The sequence below is a fragment of the Leptodactylus fuscus genome, chromosome 3, assembly GCF_031893055.1.
Source record: "Leptodactylus fuscus isolate aLepFus1 chromosome 3, aLepFus1.hap2, whole genome shotgun sequence".
NCBI lineage: Eukaryota > Metazoa > Chordata > Amphibia > Anura > Leptodactylidae > Leptodactylus > Leptodactylus fuscus.
In genome coordinates, this window is record NC_134267.1 from 189992174 (window position 1) to 190016004 (window position 23831).

Here is a 23831-nt window from a genome sequence, read left to right on the forward strand (position 1 = left end):
GCACTGCTTGTAGTGGAGAGGACTATGTAATGTAGCGCCCTATAGAGGCAGCACACAGTAGTGCAGGGATTGTCTACAACTTTATAGTACAAGGTTGCAGGGCCTTGCCTTCAGGTAGGCTCTGTACACACAATCCTTCTGCCAAGCATTGTTTTCCCTATTCAGCCTTATATGAGACTAGCTTCTGTCCGCGACTTCGTCTGCTAGTTGTTGTTGGCGCTCTGCTCCATCTGTGTATATGGGCAGTATACCTAGGTGTGCCTAGCTGAGCCTTGTGAGGAGCCGCATCGGGAACTACGACTGAACGTATGGCAGTCCAGAGGTAGTGCCGCTCATAGTGCAGGAGATACCGCAACAACAGCAGCTATTTCAGCTGGAAAGGGCCACGACCCAGAGTTTCTGATACAATGCTACTTTATTCACTGACATCTATATTAACTTCACTCAAGGTGGGGAAGTATGTTGTCAGATACCCTGAATAAAATGTAAGTCTGATCACTGGGAACCCACTTAAGCCTGTTTTATGGTATTTTCTAGTTACCATAATGAAGTCTGTAGGTATAATTGACATGCTGTGATTTCCAAAACCACGCCGGTTTTTGAAATTGTGGTACGTCCGCACCACGGTTTTTATCGCAAAGTGGGAATGGGATTCGCTAGAATCCCTTTCACTTTGCCATTACTGTAAAACGCCGTGAATTTGCTGCGGCATTTCCGTCACATGGGGTCCCGTTCTAAAAGTCAAAGACCACACCTTAAGCTTCTAGCGTTACACCTGTTCACAGTATGTGTGTGGTATTGCAGCTCAGCCCCTTCCAATCAATGAAAGTGACCTGCTGTCCCACATCCCTTCCTATAGACAGGTGTGGTGCCATTTCTGAAAGAAAGCAGCCAGGTTATTGTAATCCAGGAAAACCCTTATAATAAATTGTCTATTCATCCTTTGATCTATTAAGTTCTGTAAAGAATTATAGAAAGACTCAGGAACACTATTTTTATTTTTTTTTGACTGACTTCTTTATTAACGTCAGTCAAGTTTTTGTGGGAGGAAACCGGAGTACCCGGAGAAAACCCACGCAAGCACGGGGAGAACATACAAACTCACTGCAGGTATTGCCCTTGGATGGATTCTCACCCACCCAGGACTCCAGCTCTGCAAGCAAGCAGTAAGCACTGAGCCACCGTGCTTGCCCATGTCGCAGATCAAATCCTCATATGGTGGCCTTCATGTCTTGCAGGAGAGTTTTCACCTCTAGTGGCAGCCATGATGGTGGAGCTAGTCTAAGGGATGAAGAGAAGAGGATTAACATTATCACAGAGGCAGTGTGTTATTCATAGCAGAAGTGAGCCATGCAAATCTTGCAAGACACAGACTGCTCTGCAGATATTACAAAGATGCTGGATTTCACATTTGTGACTATAGAACCAATGAGAATCCAAGGCAGGGCTCTATTGTAATTCTGCAGGAGAATTGAGAGGACAATGGAGATATTCTGTACTCACCTTCAGACTCCGTTTCTGCCTCCTTGCGGTCCCTCTCAATAAAGTGGGCGTTGACCAAAAAGAAGGCTCCTCCAATAGCTTCCATGAATGCACATGTCAGGAGGGCGTATTTCAGGCTGCGGTACCTTGATAGAGTTGTTTCCGCCGCTGCTCCATGGATTAGGTCAGATATCTGAGGATGAGAGGTGATACATATTTGATTAATAATACATGTATAGTTAGTAAAGAGCAAAAATACAAAAAAGCATAAAGGATTTTTCCAACAGTAACTGCTATGTGCTTGTTAGGAACTCTGGTGGCCAGACAAACATGTGGTAGCAGAAGCGCTGCACCGTATATAGAGGAGGAGCTTCCATCCTACAGACTATGAGCAGCCCCAGTATTACACAATGGCTGGAGCTGGAGACGTGCGGCATCCACCTGGAGCAGATAATCTAATATATAGCACCAGAAGGTTTTGTCTTTGGTGTTCTACTGTCAGACTTGCAAGTTACAACTAGTTTGTTTCAACAATAATTTCTATGTGTGTATATTCTGTGTGGGTGTTGTATGTGGGCTGTACAGGTGCTGTGTGTATACTGTTGTTTCAATGCTGTACATGTACTATATATGTACTTTGTGAGTGCTCACTGTATACATGGAGGGAGGTAGAAAAATTCAGCTTTAGGATAAGGCGCACATTACAGAAACACAAAGCCAGGAGTGGATTGAGCAAAAGTACAAAGTACAATTACTTTCTATATTTTTGCAATTCCTTTCATTGCCAGTCTTGGCTTTGGCAAAAAAAAGCGGCAAAATCTGCAACAAAAAAAGCTGCATTTCTCTAACCTGGGCCTCATACTTACACAGGGAACCAGTGAGGTAATAGTGATGTGTATATACAACATTCAGGAAATAATATGTAACAACTACTTACAAATCCAATGAGGTAGGGGCTCCCGACATCGCCCAGCAGGTGGGCCACAGTAACTTGCACAGCCCCTGCTGTAGCTCTTCTTGTAGGAGGAACCACTGACTGAAATAAAAGAATATTGTGAGTAGGCCGAAGGGAATCATTGAAACCAAAACAAGAGCCATTGTACAAAGTGACCACATAGTATAATGACAAAATATTAAAAACATAAAAATTAAACCTCCCAATCTACCGGGAAGGAGCATCTGATGGGTAACGGAGGGAAGACAGAAGAACGGCTAAAATATCATTTCATGGCTTGTTAGAACTCACCAGGAGGATTTCTGCCACAAGGGCCCAGTTGAATGTGAGGAATGTCTCTCCAATGAATATGAAGACCTGCAGAAGTGAAACATTTGGGGAATTAATATAGGCCACAATACAAGTGCTGGAACGTGTAAGTACAAAACTACACCTGTCCACAGCCAGTATACTGTACAAAGGAATAAATAGATCCAGAATCCAATAAGTGGATGACAACAATCTATAGCTCAGGTACTTACATAAGTGGCCACAAGACTAATGTCTGCCAGAACCAGGGCCAAGAACAGGAAAGGGGCGGAGCATAGCAGGCCACACGCACAGACCAACGGGTCTGCACGGGGATTGGTTTTTCTATATTTTTTGCTGATCTCCACCCCTGCTAGAACTCCAAGGATGCCGGAGATGACTGTAAGCACGCCAAATATCAGACTGCAAAGAGAAGTGTTTATAGAGGTTAGTAAAGAAGGTTCAAGAAATTGCAAGACAACCTTGTTTAATAAGGCGCAGTATGATGAAAGCTTCATCTAATGTATCTTCAAGGAAGACACTAAACAGAAGTCATTCCACAGCGCCGGAAGAAGAAATGCATACCTGTCATTATAGGTGCACGTTCCAGTCTGACAAGGCTCCTTCTCTAGTAAGAGGCTTCGTGCACGTGTCAGAAAAGAAGGAGCCCAGAGACCTATGGCGCCGGCTACAAACGCTACAGTCGCACATCCGAGAGTGGAAAACAAGAAACTACGACTGTAGAGAGGGAAAAAAAGAAGGATTTAATAATCATAAAAAACACACGGAGGATCGCTGCCGACATCCACTACACAGAAAACACCTACTTTTTGAATAGTTTCTTCACATCCGAAATCCAGTTATTGGAGCTGACGGATTTGTTTTTGTTCTTCCCGTCTGCGGCTCCTCTTGGCGGTTCTTTCACAAAGATAAGTAGTAGCAGGACAGCAATGACGCCCAGACCAGGGGTAACCTGCGTGGTGGAGGAAGAAGACATTGTATGTTACATAGATAGATAGATAGATAGATAGATAGATAGATAGATAGATAGATAGATAGATAGATGATATACATAGTGGGATCATCACATAGTGGAAGTAACCAGGGACAAGTTTAGGAAATAGATTATAGTCTTTTACTTACCCGGAAGGCCCAGTGCCAGTCACCACCTGCTGCACTGACTACTTTGGAGCCGATAATATATCCGAGGCCACTGTAAGAGAAATGAAGTCGTTATAATTTCTAGATCATCTGGTCATAAGTTCTCCACAAAGTCTGTATATTTACACAGGATACTCACCAGCCTACAGGTATAGTCAGGTAGAAAATTGAAAACATGCGACTACGCTGGTCTGCCACAAAGAGGTCAGCAATAACGGAGGGGGCAACGGTGGAGAAACTTGCCTCTCCGACCCCTACCAATGCTCTCATTGCCAGGAGGAGCAGGAAATACTGTAAAAAAATGAAAATGGGACAGAAAAAAAATTTGTAAGTTTTTGTGAATTTTTTTATTTTTTTGCCTGCATGGCAAGTGTACCTGGTCATAGAGAGATATAGTAGCTGAGATTTATATCTTTACCTGATTGGGAACGAATGAGATGCTCAGGGTCATAATGGACCAGAATAAGGTTCCTGCGCACATTATGTATTTCCTATTCCAGCGGTCGCCCATATAGCCAAAGACCGGACCAAACAGCATATAGCTGGCGATGAATACTAAAGGGGAGAGAAGGAGAAGAAGTATCAGGACAATGTGTCAGCGGAACAAGTTATTGCTTAAGGACATTGTTAGTACATTAACTCCTGTATTTAATCCCTCCTGTCCAGATAACAAGAAAGATTTTCAGGCAGCCATTTTCTGAACTACACCAATAGGGATCCATATTCACATTCTTATTCTTCTGTGATGTCATAAGAATTCCGTGAATAGATTGACCGACAACTCTGGAATATTGGTTTAGTCCTGACAATGGCGGTTTCCAGGGGATTTACAGAATATAATTCTATGGTAAAATATACCTGTATGTAACAAGCCGGATACACTGTCGCTCATATTGAAGGCTTTTTGAAGGTCCGGTAGCACCCCTGTCACATGGAAAGAGAGAGGACAATCATTATACACTATGACTGATCTGTGCTAATAGGTGGGCACAGTAAACAGGCACAAAGATCATTACATTTGGTAAGAATCCCAGGCCAGGGGTGACCTATTCTAGACACCACATTGCTATGGGCCTGATAAATCTCACCACCAGAAATAATACCGTTTACCCCTCCCCCACATACCTGAGGCGCTGAAGCGTTCAATGTAATGTATAAGGCTTACGAAGGACATAATCGCTACGGTGATGACGGAGCGCATGTAGGAGACTCCAGTCAGCGCATGAGTGTCCTGCGGTTCAGAGCAATAGCCTTTTTCTTCATCCATTTCATGTGAATGAGTGCCTATTTGTTTTTCCTCATCCACATTCTCCATCAGTAATGGAGTTGTTGGTTCGCCATCATGGAGAGACGCCATATTTACAGGCCTGAGTCTATAAATACTAGAGAGACACAACATGGAAAAAGATTAGATGACATTTCATTCCTATTAATCTAGTTTATTTCACATAATGCAGATTCTGATAGTCCAGAGCAGAACCACGACATAACCTGGGCTATCAGAAAATCAGAAGGCGTTGCTTTATGTTACAGTTTTTGATGGAGCTGTCTTCCCAAAGGATTCCTGAAGCTACCAGGTCCTATGAATTTCACTACCTTATGATATATTTGTACCTGTGCTATTATTCACATCATGGCCCTGAGCTGCAGGAGATGACCACACAGCAGCGCTCAGAAATCTGTGGCCATTTAGTCACTATTGGACTACTGGTTCCAGTATCCCCACCCCAGCTAGATACCCTAAAACTTTTAGTTGTTCAGCATTTGGATCCCCCCAATCCCATCACTGTCTTCTGATTACTGTGACGTATCAATAGTATAGGTTGAAACTTACCGTGTTCTCCAGTAAAGGGCGTTCGAATTCTCGCGCGTGTAGCTTTCTAGCAGAGTTTTGCAACACAACTAGCATTCACGATACACAAGAGAAAAGAGAATGTGGTCAGGTCCTTCTCCTGTTTTACAGGCAGGAGCTGATTGTGACATCATCAGCCGGGTTCTAAGCCGTTGTGATGTCATCAATACTTTTTTTTTATTTTTATTTTTTTTATCAATTCTCTATTTATAACAGAGCAGTTACAAAATAGAATGACAATTCTTAATAGGCTAATTCTATGGAACCATTGCATATTGATGCCATGGCTCCACTTGTGTAACCTGTCTCTTCATTAGAAGTGGCCTTAAAAAAAAAGAAGTTAAAATTAAAATGATACATTGGCACCTGTTCATAAATATATACATTAGTAATAGTGAACCCCTTGGCGCTGTGCACACATAGATGTGTGATCCTGTAATCTAGTGCTTACATCTCTGTGATCACAGGACACATCCGTTGAGATTGATAATCGACACCTTGTGAAGCCATAACAGAGTTGAAGCGGATGGGTTTAACCTCCTCCCGACCGTCCACTGTATGTAAATGTCGGCGCTTGCTGGGTTTTTTGCAGCACCAATATTTATAAACAGACCCTACTAAGTTGGGGATTGGGGCTGTGTGAAGACAGTGCTAATAGCTGCTGGTGTCCACAGAGACATGATCAGGACCTGATAGATTTAGGTTCCGATCATGTAGCCATCATAACAGGGAAAGTTTGTTATTGCATATCAGCAGCCACTCACCCGTGGGCAGCATTGGGAGTGGGTGTTAGCTGTATCTGACAGCTAACACCCGACTCCATAACCTCTGGTCAGAACTAAGTTCCGATCAGGGGTTTTAACCCCTTTGATGCCGCGGTCAAACATGATCATAGCATCTAAGGGGTTCCACAATGTCTAATGTCCCCCTGGGCAAAATCGAGGGGTGTTCATTTGTATCTTCTGCAACCTGGGGTCTGGCCAGTGACCCCAGGCTGCGAGTAGCCCCGAGATATGCCTGGTTGATCTTGCAGACAATCAGCCTATGCAGACTTTTGCCATAGACTGTAATACACCTGAATTGCAGACTATAGTAGTGAAACAGCGATGCTCTGATCGCTGACTCAGGTGTCCTTAAGGGAAAATTTTTAAAAAAATATTTTAAAAAAGGTACAAAAAAATTTAATAAAGTCTGTGAAATAAATAAATAAAGCCCCCAAATTCCCTTTATCAAATGAGTTATATAAAACAAAAACCTAAAAATTAATACAAAAACAATACATATTTGGTATGTCTGCTTCCGCAACAATGTGTACAATAAAACCGAAACATTATTTAACCTACACAGTGAACATCGGGGGGGGGGGGGGGGGGAAACCCTCCAGAAATAATGATTTTTTGCCATCTAACCTTACAAAATGTGCTCTAAAAATGATCAATACATCACATGTACCCAAAATAGTACTAATAAAAAGCACAGGTTGTATGTATGGGAATTGCAATAGGAGCAATTCCCCAGTAGCTGCTGGAAACCCTGGGAAGGGGCACAAGAGACAGTGAGCCCTAAGCTGAAGCCCTCCACTGTCCCTTCCTGCTTGCCTAGTCCTATCCTATGTAATAGGCGGCAACTTGGAGACGATCCCTTCCTATGTACGTGAAACACAAAACGCAAACAAGGCAAATAACAACAAAGGGAGGTCAGCTAGCCGAGGGTCCAGTAACAGTCGAGCAATACAGTGTCAAAATCGATAGCCAAAAGAGTAGTCAATAGGGAAAGCCAGAGGTCAAGAATCAGAATACACAAATAAACAAAGTTGACGTCTACCTCAAAGGGTAACATTTTATTTATTAAACGCACATTGATTTACAAGTACCAATAAAAACAAGTCAACTCATACATTTTACATAAAAACATCAAGCATTACAGTATAAAATGGGTACATGGTGGCTTATATATTGGAGTTCCCTGACATACCACTTCTTTATTAGGGGGGAATTCCTTTTTTTGTCAAGTAGGTAATATAAATACATTTCACTAAAACATAAGCATAAAACATCAGCAGTGGATAAAACATCTTTCTTAAAAAGCAAGATGTTCCTGGCCTTCCAAAGTGCAGTTTTTACGCAGTTCATAGTCTTCCATGCCATGGCCTTCTGGGATTGCGATGTGCAGTTGAAAAGTCCAAATAAAACCACTTCAAATGACAAGTCCGTTATATCCGCCATCTTCGTTAGTAGAGGGAGTATTTTTCTCCATAGTCCTTTAGCAAAGTCACAGTCCCACAATATGTGCAGTACAGTTTCGTCAGCCTGGCAGCCCTCCCTCGGGCAGATGGCGGTTGTTGCATACCCTCTTCTATGTTGGAAGGCCCGGCATGGAAGGCATTCATGTACACAGCTCCAGGCCAGGTCCATCTGCTGGTTAGAATGAGGGAAACAGTTAGCCATTTTCCATATCTGCTTGGTTTGCGTTTCATTAAAATTCCTAACAGGTAGCATGGTTCCCATCTGTCTAAGGCTAGTTATTAGCCTACCACTCTGTTTTAGCTCGTCGGCGCTCCTAGTGTTCAGGCTAAAAAGACTCACTATCTTTTCTAAGATCATATAGTGTGGTGGGAGGTTAAAAGCATAAGGCAAGTTAAGAACAGTTCTAAACCAACCCAGCTTCCTCATAAAAGCACCAGTATTATAGCGTATAAAATATGACCAGAAGTGATTCTTAAAAAGCCCATTAAAAACATAACAAAAGTATTTGATTAAAAGGAATCTGCTTATGTCAGGGAAATCTTTCCCCCCTTTGTCCTTAGATCTTACCACTAGAGATAAGCGAACGCCGTTCGATCGAATACAGATTTGATCGAATATCAGGCCGTTCGGAATATTCGATTACAATCGAATACAAGGCCGCAAACACAGTAAAAATTCTCAATAGGAAAAATACGGTCTGTGCTCCGGAGTCCTTTCGTATTTTTAAGACTTAACTTTTATTCCGCCAGTTTGTTTAAAACGATACACACAGACAGATACAAAGTGTAGAAAAAAGTCAGAAAAACAGCAAAACGTGATTAAAAAAGTCGCTCATAGCTGACGCGTTTCGGGATGTTAGCTCGATCCCTTTTTCAAAGCATATTGGATGTACAACTATACCTAGGCATTCCTACAATATATACCACTATCATTAGACCTGGGGCACCTGACAACACTTAGCATTAATTCTCTCTACCCACTTCCTAACGTCTACTCACCTTCAAATAGGACCAACAACAGCCGACCTTTTATTGGGGTAATACAAGTAAAACCCTACATAATTGTTACCCACTAAATCAAAAAACATCTAAACCTTAATCAAGCCTACATTCCCAAAAATTCCCATTTTTTGCATAACTTTTTATCTATATAACAACTTCTAATATAGGGTGCTATTCACATACTCCCTTTTCCCTGATAAGCTTAGTTCAAAAACTCTCCTGCGTTAATAGTATGCTGAATAAGATAAGATAATCCTTTAATAGTCCCACAATGGGGAAATTTCAGTGATACAGTTTCATAGATGTTACAGTAGTATATAACAAGAGAGAAAAACACATACAAGCTCATTGCAGATAGAAAAATCCTAGGAATCATAGCAACTAAAAAGAAAGAAACAGACACACTGCAGGATCATTTAGTTCTCTGTGTGAAGTGATGTTAATAATACAGCCCGACCGTGGTTGGAGGACACGAGGAGGGGGTCACAGCATGTAGATATAACAGGCAAAAAACGTTTTTTTGCAGAGGTGGGAGACATATGCAGCTATCATTATAACATGTGGCAGTTCCTTTGGTAGGTGGTGAGATCTATACCAACATCTCCTATTTTATTACGTCCATACCGATCCGGCTAAACTTAAAAACCTCCTAGAGTAATCATTAGTGGTTATTAGGTAAATTGTGTGTTCTAAATACAATACCTTAACGCTATTAAGTCCAATATACATTCTATCATTACTTCCACATATCATCACTATCATTATCATTCTATCATTCTATCATTCTATCATTACTTCCACAGCTGCCTAACAAGCGTAGCGTGCTTTATCCAATCGGATTCATTCCATTCTAGCGGCTCGTATAATATTTCTCAATGGGCAGATACCCCATACATCGCTCTTCCATGATCACATGACTTGCAGGGACCAATAAGAAACCACTACTAACAAAAACCATTCTCAATCGCTGCACTTAGTAGATTACTTTAAATATGCAACCAAACCAGTTAGTATATCCTCCCTACCAGTATAACGTATCTTACTGTATACTAAACACTCCTAAACTATACTTATGCTTCGTGAAGATATAACATGAGTTCACATCTTACAACCATTCCAATGATTTAACCTCGGACCATTATAAAGCCAGAATACAGGATCAATTCCAGAGAATGAGGCTCAGAAAATTTTACTTTTCAGTAGATTAACGCTAGGTCTGATTTGATGTGAAGACCATCTGGATATCTAGCGTTAAATCTCAATATCCATAAAGCCTCACGTTTAAGAAGCAGTTTTTTTCCTATCGCCCCCCCTCGGGTGCAACTTCACCTCCTCCACACCCCAGAATTGCAATGATTTTACCGAACCACTGTGTATTTGAGCGAAATGCCTCGCAGCACCAGAAATATTATCAGTTGGGGACTTAGAAATGTCCCTAACATGCTCCTGTATCCGTACCTTCAGATCCCTTGCACGCAATAGATCACAAAGTTAGCATTGCAATTAACATGTTGATGTATAATGTACTTTCCACTTTGACACACAACTCTGCAATTCTGAGATGTCAGAGGTGAACCTGCATGCTTTGCATTTAGGTGACCCACATTTAAATGATCCTTTCATTTTAGGAGGTATAATTACTTCTTCCGTTTCTTTCAAGATATGGCTTGGCGACAATAAATTGCCTAAAGTTGTACCCCTACGTGGAACATACCTCACTCCTTCCTTAAGAATCTCATTTGTAATGCTATCAAGCTCTAGGATCGGGAGATTTTTCTTAATTATACCCTTAATCTTGTTGAACTCCGGGCTATAAGGCGTTGAGAATGTAATCTTAGTCTCATCCATATCTTTTTTATATTCTGTCAATAATAACTCATCCCTACTCCTATCTTTGACCTTCAATAATGCTTCATTTAAAAGTAAAAATTTGTATCCCCTCCCACCTTCCCTGGCGTGTTTTTTGCACCAATAACAGCGCAGGGGAGGTGGGACAGGAACTACGACAACGTAGGCAGTGAAAAAAATTGGAAAAAGGAATTGGCGGCCGGAAACAGATAACATCCAATTTAGACGAATGGTGGATTTACCATTCGACTAATTTGGGACTGTGAAGTATGTGACTGTGAGACAGGGACAGATCTACAGGCAGGGTAAGCTAGGGATTATCTTTATTTAGGGGGGAAATGTTACTCACACAACTCTTTGGGGCTCCATCTCGTCGGGATCCCTGTCAGCTTGCGATATGCACGAGCTGACTTTTTCCCTAGGAATGCATTGACCAGCGTTGATTGACCGAATGCCATACAGAAGTACGGCATTCGGTCAATCAACGCTGGTCCATGCATTCCTATGCCGAGATGAAACAGAGCTGAACCTGCTACACACTCAGCTGTAACGATGTAGCAATCCGATGCAGTAGCGCTGAGTGTGTAGCAGGTCCAGCTCTGCTACATTGGACACTGCTACATCGCCAGCACTTAGGGTTGAGCCGATCTTGACATTTCAGGATCGTTTTTAAAATCCAATTTCCAATCATTCGGAGATTGGATTTTAAAAACAATCCTATTCACTACACAGCATGTAGTCCAAAACTTGTTGGACCCCAAGCTGTGTAGTGATTAACCCCCCCCCCACCACCACCGTTGTCCACTTACCTGCATAGCTGCAGCTCCCAGCTCTTCTTGGTCCAGTCCTCTGTCCACTTGTCTTCAGAGTCTTCTGATGTCTCCCCGCCCACACTCTGCAGCCGCACTAAGCCCCGCCTACTCCCTGCATCTCTACAATACTAGTCTAGGGAGGCGGGGTCCTCTGTCCTCTTCAGAGCGCACTGCGCACCGCCTCCCTAGACTAGTATTGTAGAGATGCAGGGAGTAGGCGGGGCTTAGTAGGCAGGGCATCACTCATGTCTCCCCTCCCAGATCCCACCCCCACACTCTCATAAGCCCCACCCCTCTCCCCAACTAGTATTATAGAGAAGGCGGGCTTAGGAGAGTGTGGGTGGGTACTAAGCCCCGCCTTCTCTATAATACTAGTCAGGGGAGAGGGGGGCAGGGCGCTCTGAAGACCGGACAGAGGACCGCACCGGACCAAGAAGAGGAGCTGGGAGCTGCAGGTAAGTGGACAACGGTGGGGGGAAAGGGGTTAATCCGATTCTACACACTCAACTGAACTACTCTGGAGTTGAGCTGAGCACACGGCCCGATGTAGCAGAGCTGGCAGATATAGCAGTCTGATGCAGCAGACTAACACACTCAGCTCTGCTGCATCAGACTGCTAACATCGGTCAGCTCTGCTACATCTCTGGTGTATCTGCACTACTCCCAACCATCCCTCCAGCTACTCCTCCTGTCACACACATCTCGTGTGTAGCAGAGCTCAGCACACACTCAGCTCTGCTACATCTCTACAAGAAGTTTTTAAGTGTCCGTAAACGCCACAGGCCCTACAGAAGTGTGGCATCCCATTAAAAAAAAATTCCCCATTTGCCTTACCCAACTTAAAACGGGCCGGAGGCAGCTTTACCTTACCATCCGGAGCACACCTTAGTTTGGCTACAAACCGCCATTTACATGTCCATACTTGGAAGGTATTAACAATTTTGTTTTTAAACTGGACATTATAAAAAAAATACCTCATGAAAGCAGTCAACTTCAAAGCCAACATCTTCACCGTTATGATTTTGCCATCATCTGGATCATGCCGGATCACTCTTATTCCCATCTTGGCTAATTTATCCTTCCCCTGAATGGCACACTGGGCGGCACTCTCCATAATGGTGGTGGTACAGGGACTTTATAGCTTCCTACACTGGCGTAGATGCTATGCACACCAACACACTTACTAAGGCTGCCCCAATTCAGGTCACCAGACCAAACGTCTGGTGCTGCAGATCCCGGAGCCCCTTAGGAGATGGGGCCCTGGGCAATTGCCCGGTTTGCCCCCCCCCCCCCCCCTAATGCCGACCCTGCGCACAGCTTGTCTATTCCCACCTCCCCACCTCACTATCTTCACTATCTGTTGTGCAGTCATGTCTGGGATACTAATACCCACTACACCCTTTGATAAGTTCTTTGAGGGGTGCAGTTTTTGAAATGGGCTCATTCTCTAGGGGATTTTACTTTACTGGTATTTTAGAGGCTCTGCAAACGTGACATGGCAACCTGATACCAAACATCTAAATCTGTGCTCCAAAAGCCACATAGCGTGCATTCGCTACTATGCTCTGCTGTGTGGCCATAATGGAGTTTAAGCCCACATGTATTACACTGGTGTACCCTGGGTAACGTACTTAATGTTATATGTGGGTATAAATGGCTCTTTGGGCACAGAAGGGAAGGAGCGTCATCTTGCTTTTTGGAGCACAGACTTAGATTTTTTACACTTTTACAGAACCCTGACATGCCAGTAAACTGGAATTCCCTGACACGTGACCCCATTTTGGAAACTACATCCCTGAAGGAATTTATCCAGGAATACAGTGATCATTTTTAACTCTTCAGTGTTGCATTGATTAATTTTCCAGAAATGAATATGCAGCTAATGATGGAAGGTGAAAATGACAATTTTTGCAAGAATACGTAATTTCAGTGTGTAACATGTTGTGCCCGGCTTGTATCAAAGATGAACGCTCTAAAAGTTGTTTATGGCCAGGATACCCATTTACCAGTTTTTGGAGTTTCTGTCTCCGCTGATTCAAGTTGGGTACAACATATCGGGCAACGAAATTATGTATCTATGGAAAAATTGCAATTTTCACTTTTCATTATCAGCTGCACATTCTTTTCTGGAAAAGAAAGTAATGCAACACTCAAGGTATGAAAATCGCTACCCCACTTAGTAAATCCCTTGAGGGGTGTACTTTCCAAAGTGGGGTTATGTGTCTGCAGGTTCTACTTTACTGCCAAATCAGGGGCTCTGCAAAACTATACTGTGCTCCAAAAACCTTCCCTTCTGTGCCCAGCTGTGCCCAAACAGACTATTATACCCACATATGATATTAAGTATGGTATCCTGGGTACACCAGTGTCACACATGTGGGCATAAACTGCCGCTTGGGCACACAGGAGGGTGCAGATAAGAAGGACCACTATGTGCTTTTGGACAGCTGATTTAGATTGTTGCTTTTTGGACACCATGTCACATTTGTAGAGACTCTAAAATGTCCCCTACAAAATGGGGTCACTCCTTGGGGTATTCCAATTTACTGGCACCTCCAGGCCTCTGCAAAAACTACATGGTGTCCAGGAAATCCCTCCAAATCTATATACCAAAAGCTAAAACGCACACTGCTCCTTCCCTTCTGGGTCCTGTTGTGTGCCCAAGCAGCAGGCTATACCTACATATATAACTTCTTTCTGCCCAGGATAGCCCACTAAATAGTTTTAAGAGTGTATGTCTCTGATGACAAAAAATGGGTGCAACATATTGGGCACTGAATTGGCAAATTTCTTTAAAAATTTTAATTTTGACTTTGTATATTAATTTTCAGTAAGCACTCAGGCTCAAAATGATAATACCGCTTGATAAATTCCTTGAGGGGTGTAGTTTCTAAAATAGAGTCACTTTTTGTGTGTTTTCATTGTATTGGTTCTTTAGGGGCTCTGCAAATGCAACATGGCACCCAAAATATCCCAGCAAAATCTGCCCTCCAAATGCCAAAAGCCCCACCATGTACCCATACAGCAGATTATGACCCCATATGAGGTATTTCCATATTCATGAGCATTTGCGTAACAAACTGTGGGGTGCTTTTTTTCCTTTAACCTCTTGTGAAAGTGAAAAATTTGGAGAAAAAATTACATTCTATTAATTTTGCATTTACACATCCCAATGTTAATAAAATCTGTGAAAAGGCTGTTGGGTCAAATTGTTCATTATACCTCTTGATAAATTCCGTGAAGGGTGTAGTTTCCAAAATGGGGTCATTTTGAGGGGGGTTACTTTGTACTGGTACTTTAGGGGCTCTGCAAATGAGACATGACAACAAAATCTATTCCAGCAAAATCTGGTTCTTCCCGCAGTGCTTTAAACAGAAAGTTTGTGGCGTTTTCCTTTGCAGACTTTCTGTTTCAATTATACCTATGCAGAAACCGCCGGCATTTCTGTAGATATAATTGACATGCTGCGATTTCTAAAACAACGCCCGCGTCTGTTTTTACCGCAAAGTGGGCATGGGATTCACTAGATTCCCACGGCAAATCGTGGCGTTTACATCTTCTGGGGCCCCTGGCCTAAAACTAGCAAGGCTAGGATCACATCAGCGATGCTTAGTGTATTTTTCTGTTCTGTTGTATAATAGAAGAACATACTAGATACTAAAGATGGATTAGAAAGTAATGATAGACCAAGTATTTAACCCCTTAGTGACCCTTGACGTAACTGTACGTCATGGGTCGCATGGGGATGTATAGAGCGAGCTCACACGCTGAGCTCGCTCCATACACGGCAGATGCCGGCTGTATCATACAGCCAGGACCTGCCACTAACAGCAGCGGTCGGTGCCCGAGCCGATCGCTGCTTTTAACCCTTTACACACTGCGGTCAAACGCGACCGCAGCGTGTAAACAGCGCAGGCGGCATGGGCGCCGCCATGTTTCACCGATCGCCGCCCTCCTGAACGTCACATGAGGGCGGTGATCGGTTGCTATGACAGCCGGAAGCCTATTGAAGGCTTCCAGGCTTGTCTCTGCACTAGATCTATTAGACGATGCCAGAGGCATCGTCTAATAGAAGTGCTGCGATTTTCCTATTCACTGCAATACTGTAGTATTGCAGTGAATAGTATGAGCGATCAGACTCCCTAGGTTTCAAGGTACCTAAGGGGTCTGATCATAAATGTAACAGAAGAAAAAAAAAAGTTTTTAAAAGTATTAAAAAAATAAAAAAAATATAAAAGTTCAAATCACCCCCCTTTCCCTAGATCAGCTATAAAAGTAATTAAAGAACATTAAACATAAACATATTAGGTATCCCCGCGCTCCAAAATGCCCGAACTATTAGAATATTAAAACATTTATCCCGTACTGCGAACGGCGTAGCGGCAAAAAAAATAAAAACAGCCAAAAAGCGTTTTTTTCAACACTTTGCCTCCTATAAAAAATTGAATAAAAAGTGATCAAACCATCGGATCTTTCCCCAAATGGTATCAATAGAAACGTCATCTTGTCCCGCATAAAAAGACACCACAACCAGCTCCATACATGGAAATATGAAAAAGTTACAGGTGTTAGAACATGATGACACAAATTTTTTTTTCTATTTTGCAAAGTTTATCATTTTTTTAAAAGTATCAAAAAATTTCAAATACTATATAAATTTGGTATCACCGCGTTTGTACTGACACGTAGAACACAGGTAACATGTCATTTGTACCAAACAGTGAATGCTGTAAAAATTAAACCCATAAGAAAATGGCGCAAATGCATTTTTTCTCCAATTGCGCCTCATTCTGAATTTTTTTCCAGCTTCCCAGTACATTGCACAGCATATTGAATGGTGCCATTACAAAGTACAATTTGTCCCACAAACAATAAGCTATCATGTGACTCTGTGAACTGAAAAATGAAAAAGTTATGGCTCTTGAAATGTGAGGAGGGAAAAACGAAAATGCGAAACCAAAAAATGGCCTGGTCCTTAAGGGGTTAAAGGGGATTTCCCATCTCACCAACTTGCAGGCTGTATGCTCTGTTCACTTCCTGGTTTTCTCTGTAAATTGGTGAGCAGGATTTCACTATTATACTACACGGTGGAAGGGATGGGGCTTTGAGAGAAAAACAAACTTATATGCTACAGGACCAAGAGTCAGCTTGCAATAAACTCACTTTTAGTTCTGTGTTTACATATAGATGTAACAGACTCCCTGTCTCAGCCCTTATAAGCAAAATTCAATTAGCCGACCTGATAACTGGAAGAGGGAGGATAAACAGCTCAGAAATACAAGATCCCTCTGAGCACTCAGCTCCCACTCCCTCCTGAGAGCAATGACCCAAGTCACTTGTCCTGGGTGGAGAGATAAGATCATCCCCAGGTCGTGGTTATGGAGTCGCTGTGTAAACAATGACCTGAATAATCTCAGATAGCAGCCAAACAAAGCAGTTTTGTTGAAGCAATGTATGCACTATTAATGGATTATTTTATTTTATCTGACTATTAGACTATAGACCTCTAACCACAGACTGGACAAGTGTCAGAAAAGCAAAACTTTATCCCCAGCTAAACCGAATGCTAGATAACCAGAGCCAGAAAAAACACCCTATGCCTTTCTTGCAAATACAATCATCAAGGACCAGACCAGAAGTAGTAAAAACTGCTGTTAAAGAAGACCTTTCATGTCCTCTTCCATGTGAGGTCTTATATACCGCTAGAAAGCAGACATTGCACTGAATTCCCACTTTTTTTTTTTTTTTTGCTTTAGAGGCTATAAAATATAGAATTTTTTTACGTTTTAACGCCTCAAAAAAAAAAAATCCAATATTTTTGCAAAGTATTGGATTTTTTTTTTAATTCCATGCATCCAGGTGCCTAGGGTGTTTTTTGGGGGGAGAGGGGGTTTGCAGGTTCAGATGTACTTTTCAGCTATATCATTTCAGTCTGTTGATTTTATCACTTTTTATTACATTTTTATGGGAGGAAAAATAGCAATAAAATATGTTTTCACAAGGCTCCTAGCTGGCATGACAACCAGACAGCTCTCGTGTTTTCACCACACAGGAGCCGTGTCGGCAGAAGAGCCAGATGAGGGCATGGGCACTACTTGAGTACTTTTTTTTTTTTTTTTTTTTACTTTAGGGGTTATAATTAGAGATGAGCGAGTAAAATATTTGATATTTGTTATTCGTTTCGAATAGCCGCTCAATATTCGACTATTCGAACGAATATCGAACCTCATTATAGTCTATGGGAGAAAATGCTTCATTTCAGGGGATCCCACCATTCGACTCAGGAAAGTCACCAAGTCCACTATAACACCTCAGCAAATGATGCCAACACCATTGCAATGCAACTGGGACAGCAGGGGAAGCATGTCTGGGGGCATCTAACACACCAAAGACCCTCTATTACCCCAACATCACAGCCTAACAACTACACACTTTCCACATTCAAAAAAAAACCTCTATCAAAGTGGGAAAATACCTGGAAACCTTCTTTCTTCCCCAAATGGATGGAAAGAAACCCCAATTTAAGCTAAAGAAACATTAACAAGCACCCCTTTAAATCACGTTGCCCATGACAACCACAGATGGAATAGGCAATGGGAAATCCAACAGTACCCACCCTGAACTGTCATTGTGGGTGGGTGGGTGGGTGTGTGATGTGGTAAGACCTTTAAAAATTCAGTTATATGGCCCTTAACTTGAGCACTTCCAAATTAATTTACAGGCCCTTAAGCTGAGCTACCAGTAGAGATTGAGGCCCTTTAGGTGACTTCAGCCTCTTATCAGCAGAGTTTTATGCCCTTTAACTTAGTTCAGCCTTGCACCAGCAAAGTTTTTTGCCCTTTGGGTAAGTTGAGCCTTTAACCCCTTCCTGACATGCGCCGTAATAGTACGGCGCGTGTCGGGTCTGTAACTATAGCGACCGCCCGGGAGCCGGGCGGCCGTCATAGCCGCCGGGTGTCTACTGCTTTAAGCAGTAGACAACCGGCTCTAATGCCTCCGATCGGTCCCCGGACCGATCGGAGGCATTAACCCCTCCGGCGCTGCTGTCAAAGGCGCCGGAGGCGCCATTTTCCTGGCGACGCCGCCATTTTGGCAAGGATCGCCGGCTCCTGGAGCATGCTCCAGGGCCGACGTCACGTTGCCATGACAGCCGGGAGCCTTGTTAAAGGCTTCCAGCCGGTCTGCAAATCCTCTCTTTTGCAGGCTGGTGTATACAGCCTGCAAAAGAGATGATGATTTTTTGCAATGCATTGCAATGCATTAGCATTGTAATGCATTGCATTAGTGATCAGACCCCCTGGGGTTCAACACCCCTAGGAGGTCTAATAAATGCAGAAAATTTTTTTAAAAAAATTAAAAAAAATATATATATAAAAAAAAAAAGTATTAAAAGTTCAAATCATCCCCCTTTCCCTAGAACAAATATAAAAGTAGTTAAAAACTGTGAAACATATACATGTTAGGTATCCCCGCGTCCGAAATCGCCCGCTCTACAAATCTATAAAAATATTTTTCCTGTTCGGTAAACGCCGTAGCAGGAAAAATAGTCAAAAGTGCCAAACCGCCGTTTTTTCACTGTTTTAATTCTGATAAAAATTTGAATAAAAAGTGATCAAAGCAATAACATTTCCCGAAAATGGTAGAACTAAAAAGTACACCCGGCCCCGCAAAAAAGACGCCCTATGCATCCCCGTACACCTATGTATAAAAAAGTTACAGCCGTCGGAATATGGCGACTTTTAGAAAAAAAAATTTTTAACACCGTTTTGGAAATTTTTTTAGGGGTCAAAATGTAAATAAAACCATATAAATTTGGTATCCCTGGAACCATAACGAAACACAGAATATAGGGGACATGTCATTTTGGCTACACAGTGAACGCCGTAAAACCAAAGCCCGTAAGAAAGTCGCAGAAATGCATTTTTTCTTCAAATCCACCCCATTCTGAATTTTTTTCCTGCTTCCCAGTACATTATATAGAATAATTAATGGTGGCATCATGAAGAAAAAATTGTCCTGCAAAAATTAAGACCTCATATGACTCTGGGAGTGGAGAAATAAAAAGGTTATGGGTTTTAGAAGGAGGGGAGTCAAAAACGAAAAACGAAAATCAAAAAATGCCATCGGCGGGAAGGGGTTAAACAGCAGAGATTTAGTTTTTGGCCCTTAGAGTGAGTAGAGCCTTTATAAAGCAGTGTTTTTGGCCCTTGGAGTGAGTAGAGACTCTAACCAGCAGAGTTTGGGGGAATCAGGGTGGATTGATCCTAGTAGGAGCAGAATTGTGCAACGCTGATGGTGGAGGAGTATGAGGAGGAGGAGGAATTGTAGAGGGTGAGCACACACATGCAACTTCATTTCGGGGGGCTTGACACCGGTGGACATGAAAATGATGGGTCTATCCAGTGGCTGTTCATTTTTATGATAGTCAGCCGGTCAGCACTGTCAGCTGACAGCCGGCTGCGCTTATCCGTAATTATGCCACTGGCAGCGCTGAAGACTCTTTCCGAAAGCACGCTGGCGGCAGGGCAGGAAAGGACCTCCAATGCGTACAGCACAAGTTCCAGCCACAAATCCAACTTGGAGACTCAATATTAATAGGCCGCAGAGGGATCGGAGAGGACAGGGCTGGTGTCAGCCAGGTACTCCCGCAACATGCGCCTATACTTATCCCTCCTGGTGACACTAGGCCCCTCAGTGGCGGTACTTTGGCGAGTGGGCGCCATTAATGTGTCGCAGACCTTGGAGAGTGTTCCCCTGCCAGGTGTGGACCGGATGACAGTTTGTCGCCTGCTGGAGGAACTCTCCTGTGTGCCGCAAACGACAGTTGATGGAAACAATTCCATCATATTCTGCACCACTTGCTTGTGGCAATCACTAATGCGAATGCCCCCCCTACCAGAATAAAATTACAAACATAATTTTTAGACTGGGGGTTGAGGATTGCAAAAATCCAGTAGTCGTTACTCTCAAGGATTTTGGCAATGCGTTTGTCAGTTGCAAAGCACTCCAACATGTATTCAGGCATGTGTGCCAGAGTGTTACTTGGTGTCACTTGGCTGCCCCCACCGGAATGGTCACTCTCCATTTCCTCCTCCTCCTCCATTTCGACCCAACCGCACTGCAGCAATGGGACACAATGAACTTCCCCGCTAGCCTCCTGTGTGACAATGAGATCTGCCACTTCGTCATCCTCCTCCTCCTCCCTCAATATACGTGACATGCAGGGTTCTTCTGTCCGCTTGAGAAGTCGGACATCTTCACTTGCGGACAGGGAAGGACAGGCACAGACTGCAAAAGAACGCACCCGATGCCCATTTAAATAAATGACAGGTGTCACGGACACAGCTAGTGTCCGCTCCTAGTGTCCGTACCAGATTTTGAGCGGACACTAGGACCGGACACTACCTGTCAGACACCGACGGTAGTGTGAACGCCCCCTTAGATATTTTACAATGTTTCTTCTTATCTTTTGAACTGTTTATTTATGCACAGTGTGTTTGATATCAGTGCCTCTTAAAATTGCTTAAAGGACTATTTTATGTATACAGTCACAGGGCAATAGTGTTGTGGTAACCATAGCTATTAAGCCAAAATAAAATCAGAACCTATGCTCCATACCTCCCAACTTTTGAAAAGTAGAAAGAGGGGCAAATTTGGCTCCGCCCGCTTTTATGTTGGCTCCGCCCATTCTCATTCATTTTTCATGTGCCCGCACACATTATAATCCTTCTACAGTCACCCGTAAATGATATGTCCCCCCTCTATCTCTCCCCCAGTTTCATATACACCCTTCATCTGCCCCCAGTTTCATGTCCCCCCTCCATCTCTGCCCCCAGTTTCATGTCCCCTCCATTTCTGCCCCCAGATTCATGTCCCCCCATCTCTTCCCCCAGATTTATGTCCCCCATCTCTGCCCCCAGTTTCATGTCCCCCATCTCTACACCCAGATTCATGCCCCCCATCTCTGCCCGAGTTTCATGTCCCCCCATCTCTGCCCACAGATTCATGCCCCCTCCATCTCTGCCCACAGATTCATGTCCCCCCATCTCTGCCCCCAGATTCATATCCCCCCATCTCTGCCCCCAGATTCATATCCCCCATCTCTGCCCCAGATTCATATCCCACATCTCTGCCCCCAGATTCATGTCCCCCCATCTCTTCCCCCAGATTCATATGCCCCATCTCTGCCCCCAGATTCATGTCCTTCCATCTCTGCCCCCAGATTCATTTCCCTCCATCTCTGCCCCCAGATTCATGTCCCCCATCTCCGCCCCCAGATTCATGTCCCCCCATCTCTGCCCCAGATTCATGTCCCCCCCATCTCTGCCCCCAGATTCATGTCCCCCATCTCTGCCCACAGTTCCATGTCCCTTCATCTCTGCCCCCAGTGTCATGCCGTCCTCTCCTTCATCTGCCCCCAGATTCATGTCCCCCCATCTCTGCCCCCAGATTCATATCCCCCCATCTCTGCCCCCAGATTCATATCCCCCATCTCTGCCCCAGATTCATATCCCACATCTCTGCCCCCAGATTCATGTCCCCCCATCTCTTCCCCCAGATTCATATGCCCCATCTCTGCCCCCAGATTCATGTCCTTCCATCTCTGCCCCCAGATTCATTTCCCTCCATCTCTGCCCCCAGATTCATGTCCCCCATCTCCGCCCCCAGATTCATGTCCCCCCATCTCTGCCCCAGATTCATGTCCCCCCCATCTCTGCCCCCAGATTCATGTCCCCCATCTCTGCCCACAGTTCCATGTCCCTTCATCTCTGCCCCCAGTGTCATGCCATCCTCTCCTTCATCTGCCCCCAGATTCATGTCCCCCCATCTCTGCCCCCAGATTCATGTCCCCCCATCTCTGCCCCAGATTCATGTCCCCCCCATCTCTGCCCCCAGATTCATGTCCCCCATCTCTGCCCACAGTTCCATGTCCCTTCATCTCTGCCCCCAGTGTCATGCCGTCCTCTCCTTCATCTGCCCCCAGATTCATGTCCCCCATCTCTGCCCACAGTTTCATGTCCCTCCATCTCTGTCCCCAGTGTCATGCCGTCCTCTCCATCTCTGCCCAGTTTCATGTTCCACCTAAATGTCTACAAACATTAAACTCACTTTTTCCTCGCTCCCCCTGCCGCTCTCTCCGCAGTCTCGCTAACACTGTTGTAGGCGCGATGTGACGTCATCACATCGCGTCTACACAGCCACTAGCCTGAATGCAGCGGCAAAGCAAGGAGCTGAGCTGTGACAGCTCCTTGCTTTAGTCGCATATGTATTCAACTCAGATCTGCTTCCTCTGGACGCAGATCTGAGTTGAAATCAGGACATACCTCCCTCCAATCGGGACCGCGGGACACATCACCAAAATCGGGACGGTTGGGAGGTATGTATGCTCAGATAGCAAGTTCAGTCTTTGTTTCCAAAGTACATATGCCGGTAGGTTCACACTTGCGTTGAGGTTTCAGAAACCTAATCTGCTTAAAAAGTGGTTACCTGCGGAAATCCACAGACCCCATAGCCTATTATGAGGTCTGCCTGGTTTCCACCTAAAAAAATGCGGTGAGAAAAGTCCTTCATTTGGAATGGAGGGCAATATCTCTGAACGTCCCCTCAACATAGGTGTGACCATAGCCTTAGCAGATATTTAAAGGGAGTCTGACCACATCAACCCAGTCCTGTAGCCCATTGTGGTTTGATGCCTCCATTACAAAGATACTGCCTTTTTTGTCAATATGCAAATGAGCTCTGTGGAGCAACAAAAGTATTGTCTTTGCTCCAAAAAGGTAATCAGTAATGGTCTTGTTGCCCTCAAAGAGCTCATTTTTATAGTTTCCAAAAATAGTTGTATCTCAGCAATGGAGTCGCTGATTTACAAGAGGAAAACAACATTTGATGCAAGTGACACTAACCTATCTATCTGCAGCACAAGGTTGATATGCTGGGTTCAAATTTCCCTATTGTTGCTTACACTTTAACAGTAATGTTGAACAAAAAAAAAGACACAAAAAATGACATGAACCATGGTGTGAATTCTGCCAAATGAATGTAACAAATAAATAAATAAATAAATGTTAAGGGCTCAGCATTAAATGTTTGAGGGAAAATTAAACTCAAAATTAAAAATAATGTACAATATTATATGTTTAACAAATTTATTACCTTATACAATATATAAATAAATTACATGTGCAA

At 43.6% G+C, this 23831-nt stretch overlaps 1 protein-coding gene across 1 annotated transcript; it reads right to left on the reverse strand.

Moving 5' to 3' along the window:
- Positions 1 to 932: 932 nt before the first annotated feature.
- On the reverse strand, positions 933 to 12708 carry LOC142198548 (protein spinster homolog 1-like). The gene is made up of 14 exons (XM_075269581.1): positions 12620 to 12708; positions 10700 to 10795; positions 5012 to 5268; positions 4745 to 4810; positions 4305 to 4441; positions 4026 to 4177; positions 3869 to 3938; positions 3553 to 3698; positions 3311 to 3463; positions 2959 to 3148; positions 2729 to 2794; positions 2420 to 2518; positions 1504 to 1675; positions 933 to 958 (listed from the first exon to the last, which is right to left on the reverse strand). Exons 1-14 carry the CDS (start codon positions 12706 to 12708, stop codon positions 933 to 935), a joined length of 1719 nt encoding a protein of 572 aa, XP_075125682.1.
- Positions 12709 to 23831: the final 11123 nt, after the last annotated feature.

Bases quoted from the DNA above. Each gene is read 5' to 3' on its own strand.
- LOC142198548 (XM_075269581.1), bottom strand. From the start codon at position 12,708: ATGGGAATAAGAGTGATCCGGCATGATCCAGATGATGGCAAAATCATA. The intron at 3,699-3,868 runs GTAAGTAAAAGA...TCCACCACGCAG, and splicing joins ACTGGCACTGGGCCTTCCGG to GTTACCCCTGGTCTGGGCGT. The intron at 2,519-2,728 runs GTGAGTTCTAAC...CTTTTATTTCAG, and splicing joins TTGTGGCAGAAATCCTCCTG to TCAGTGGTTCCTCCTACAAG.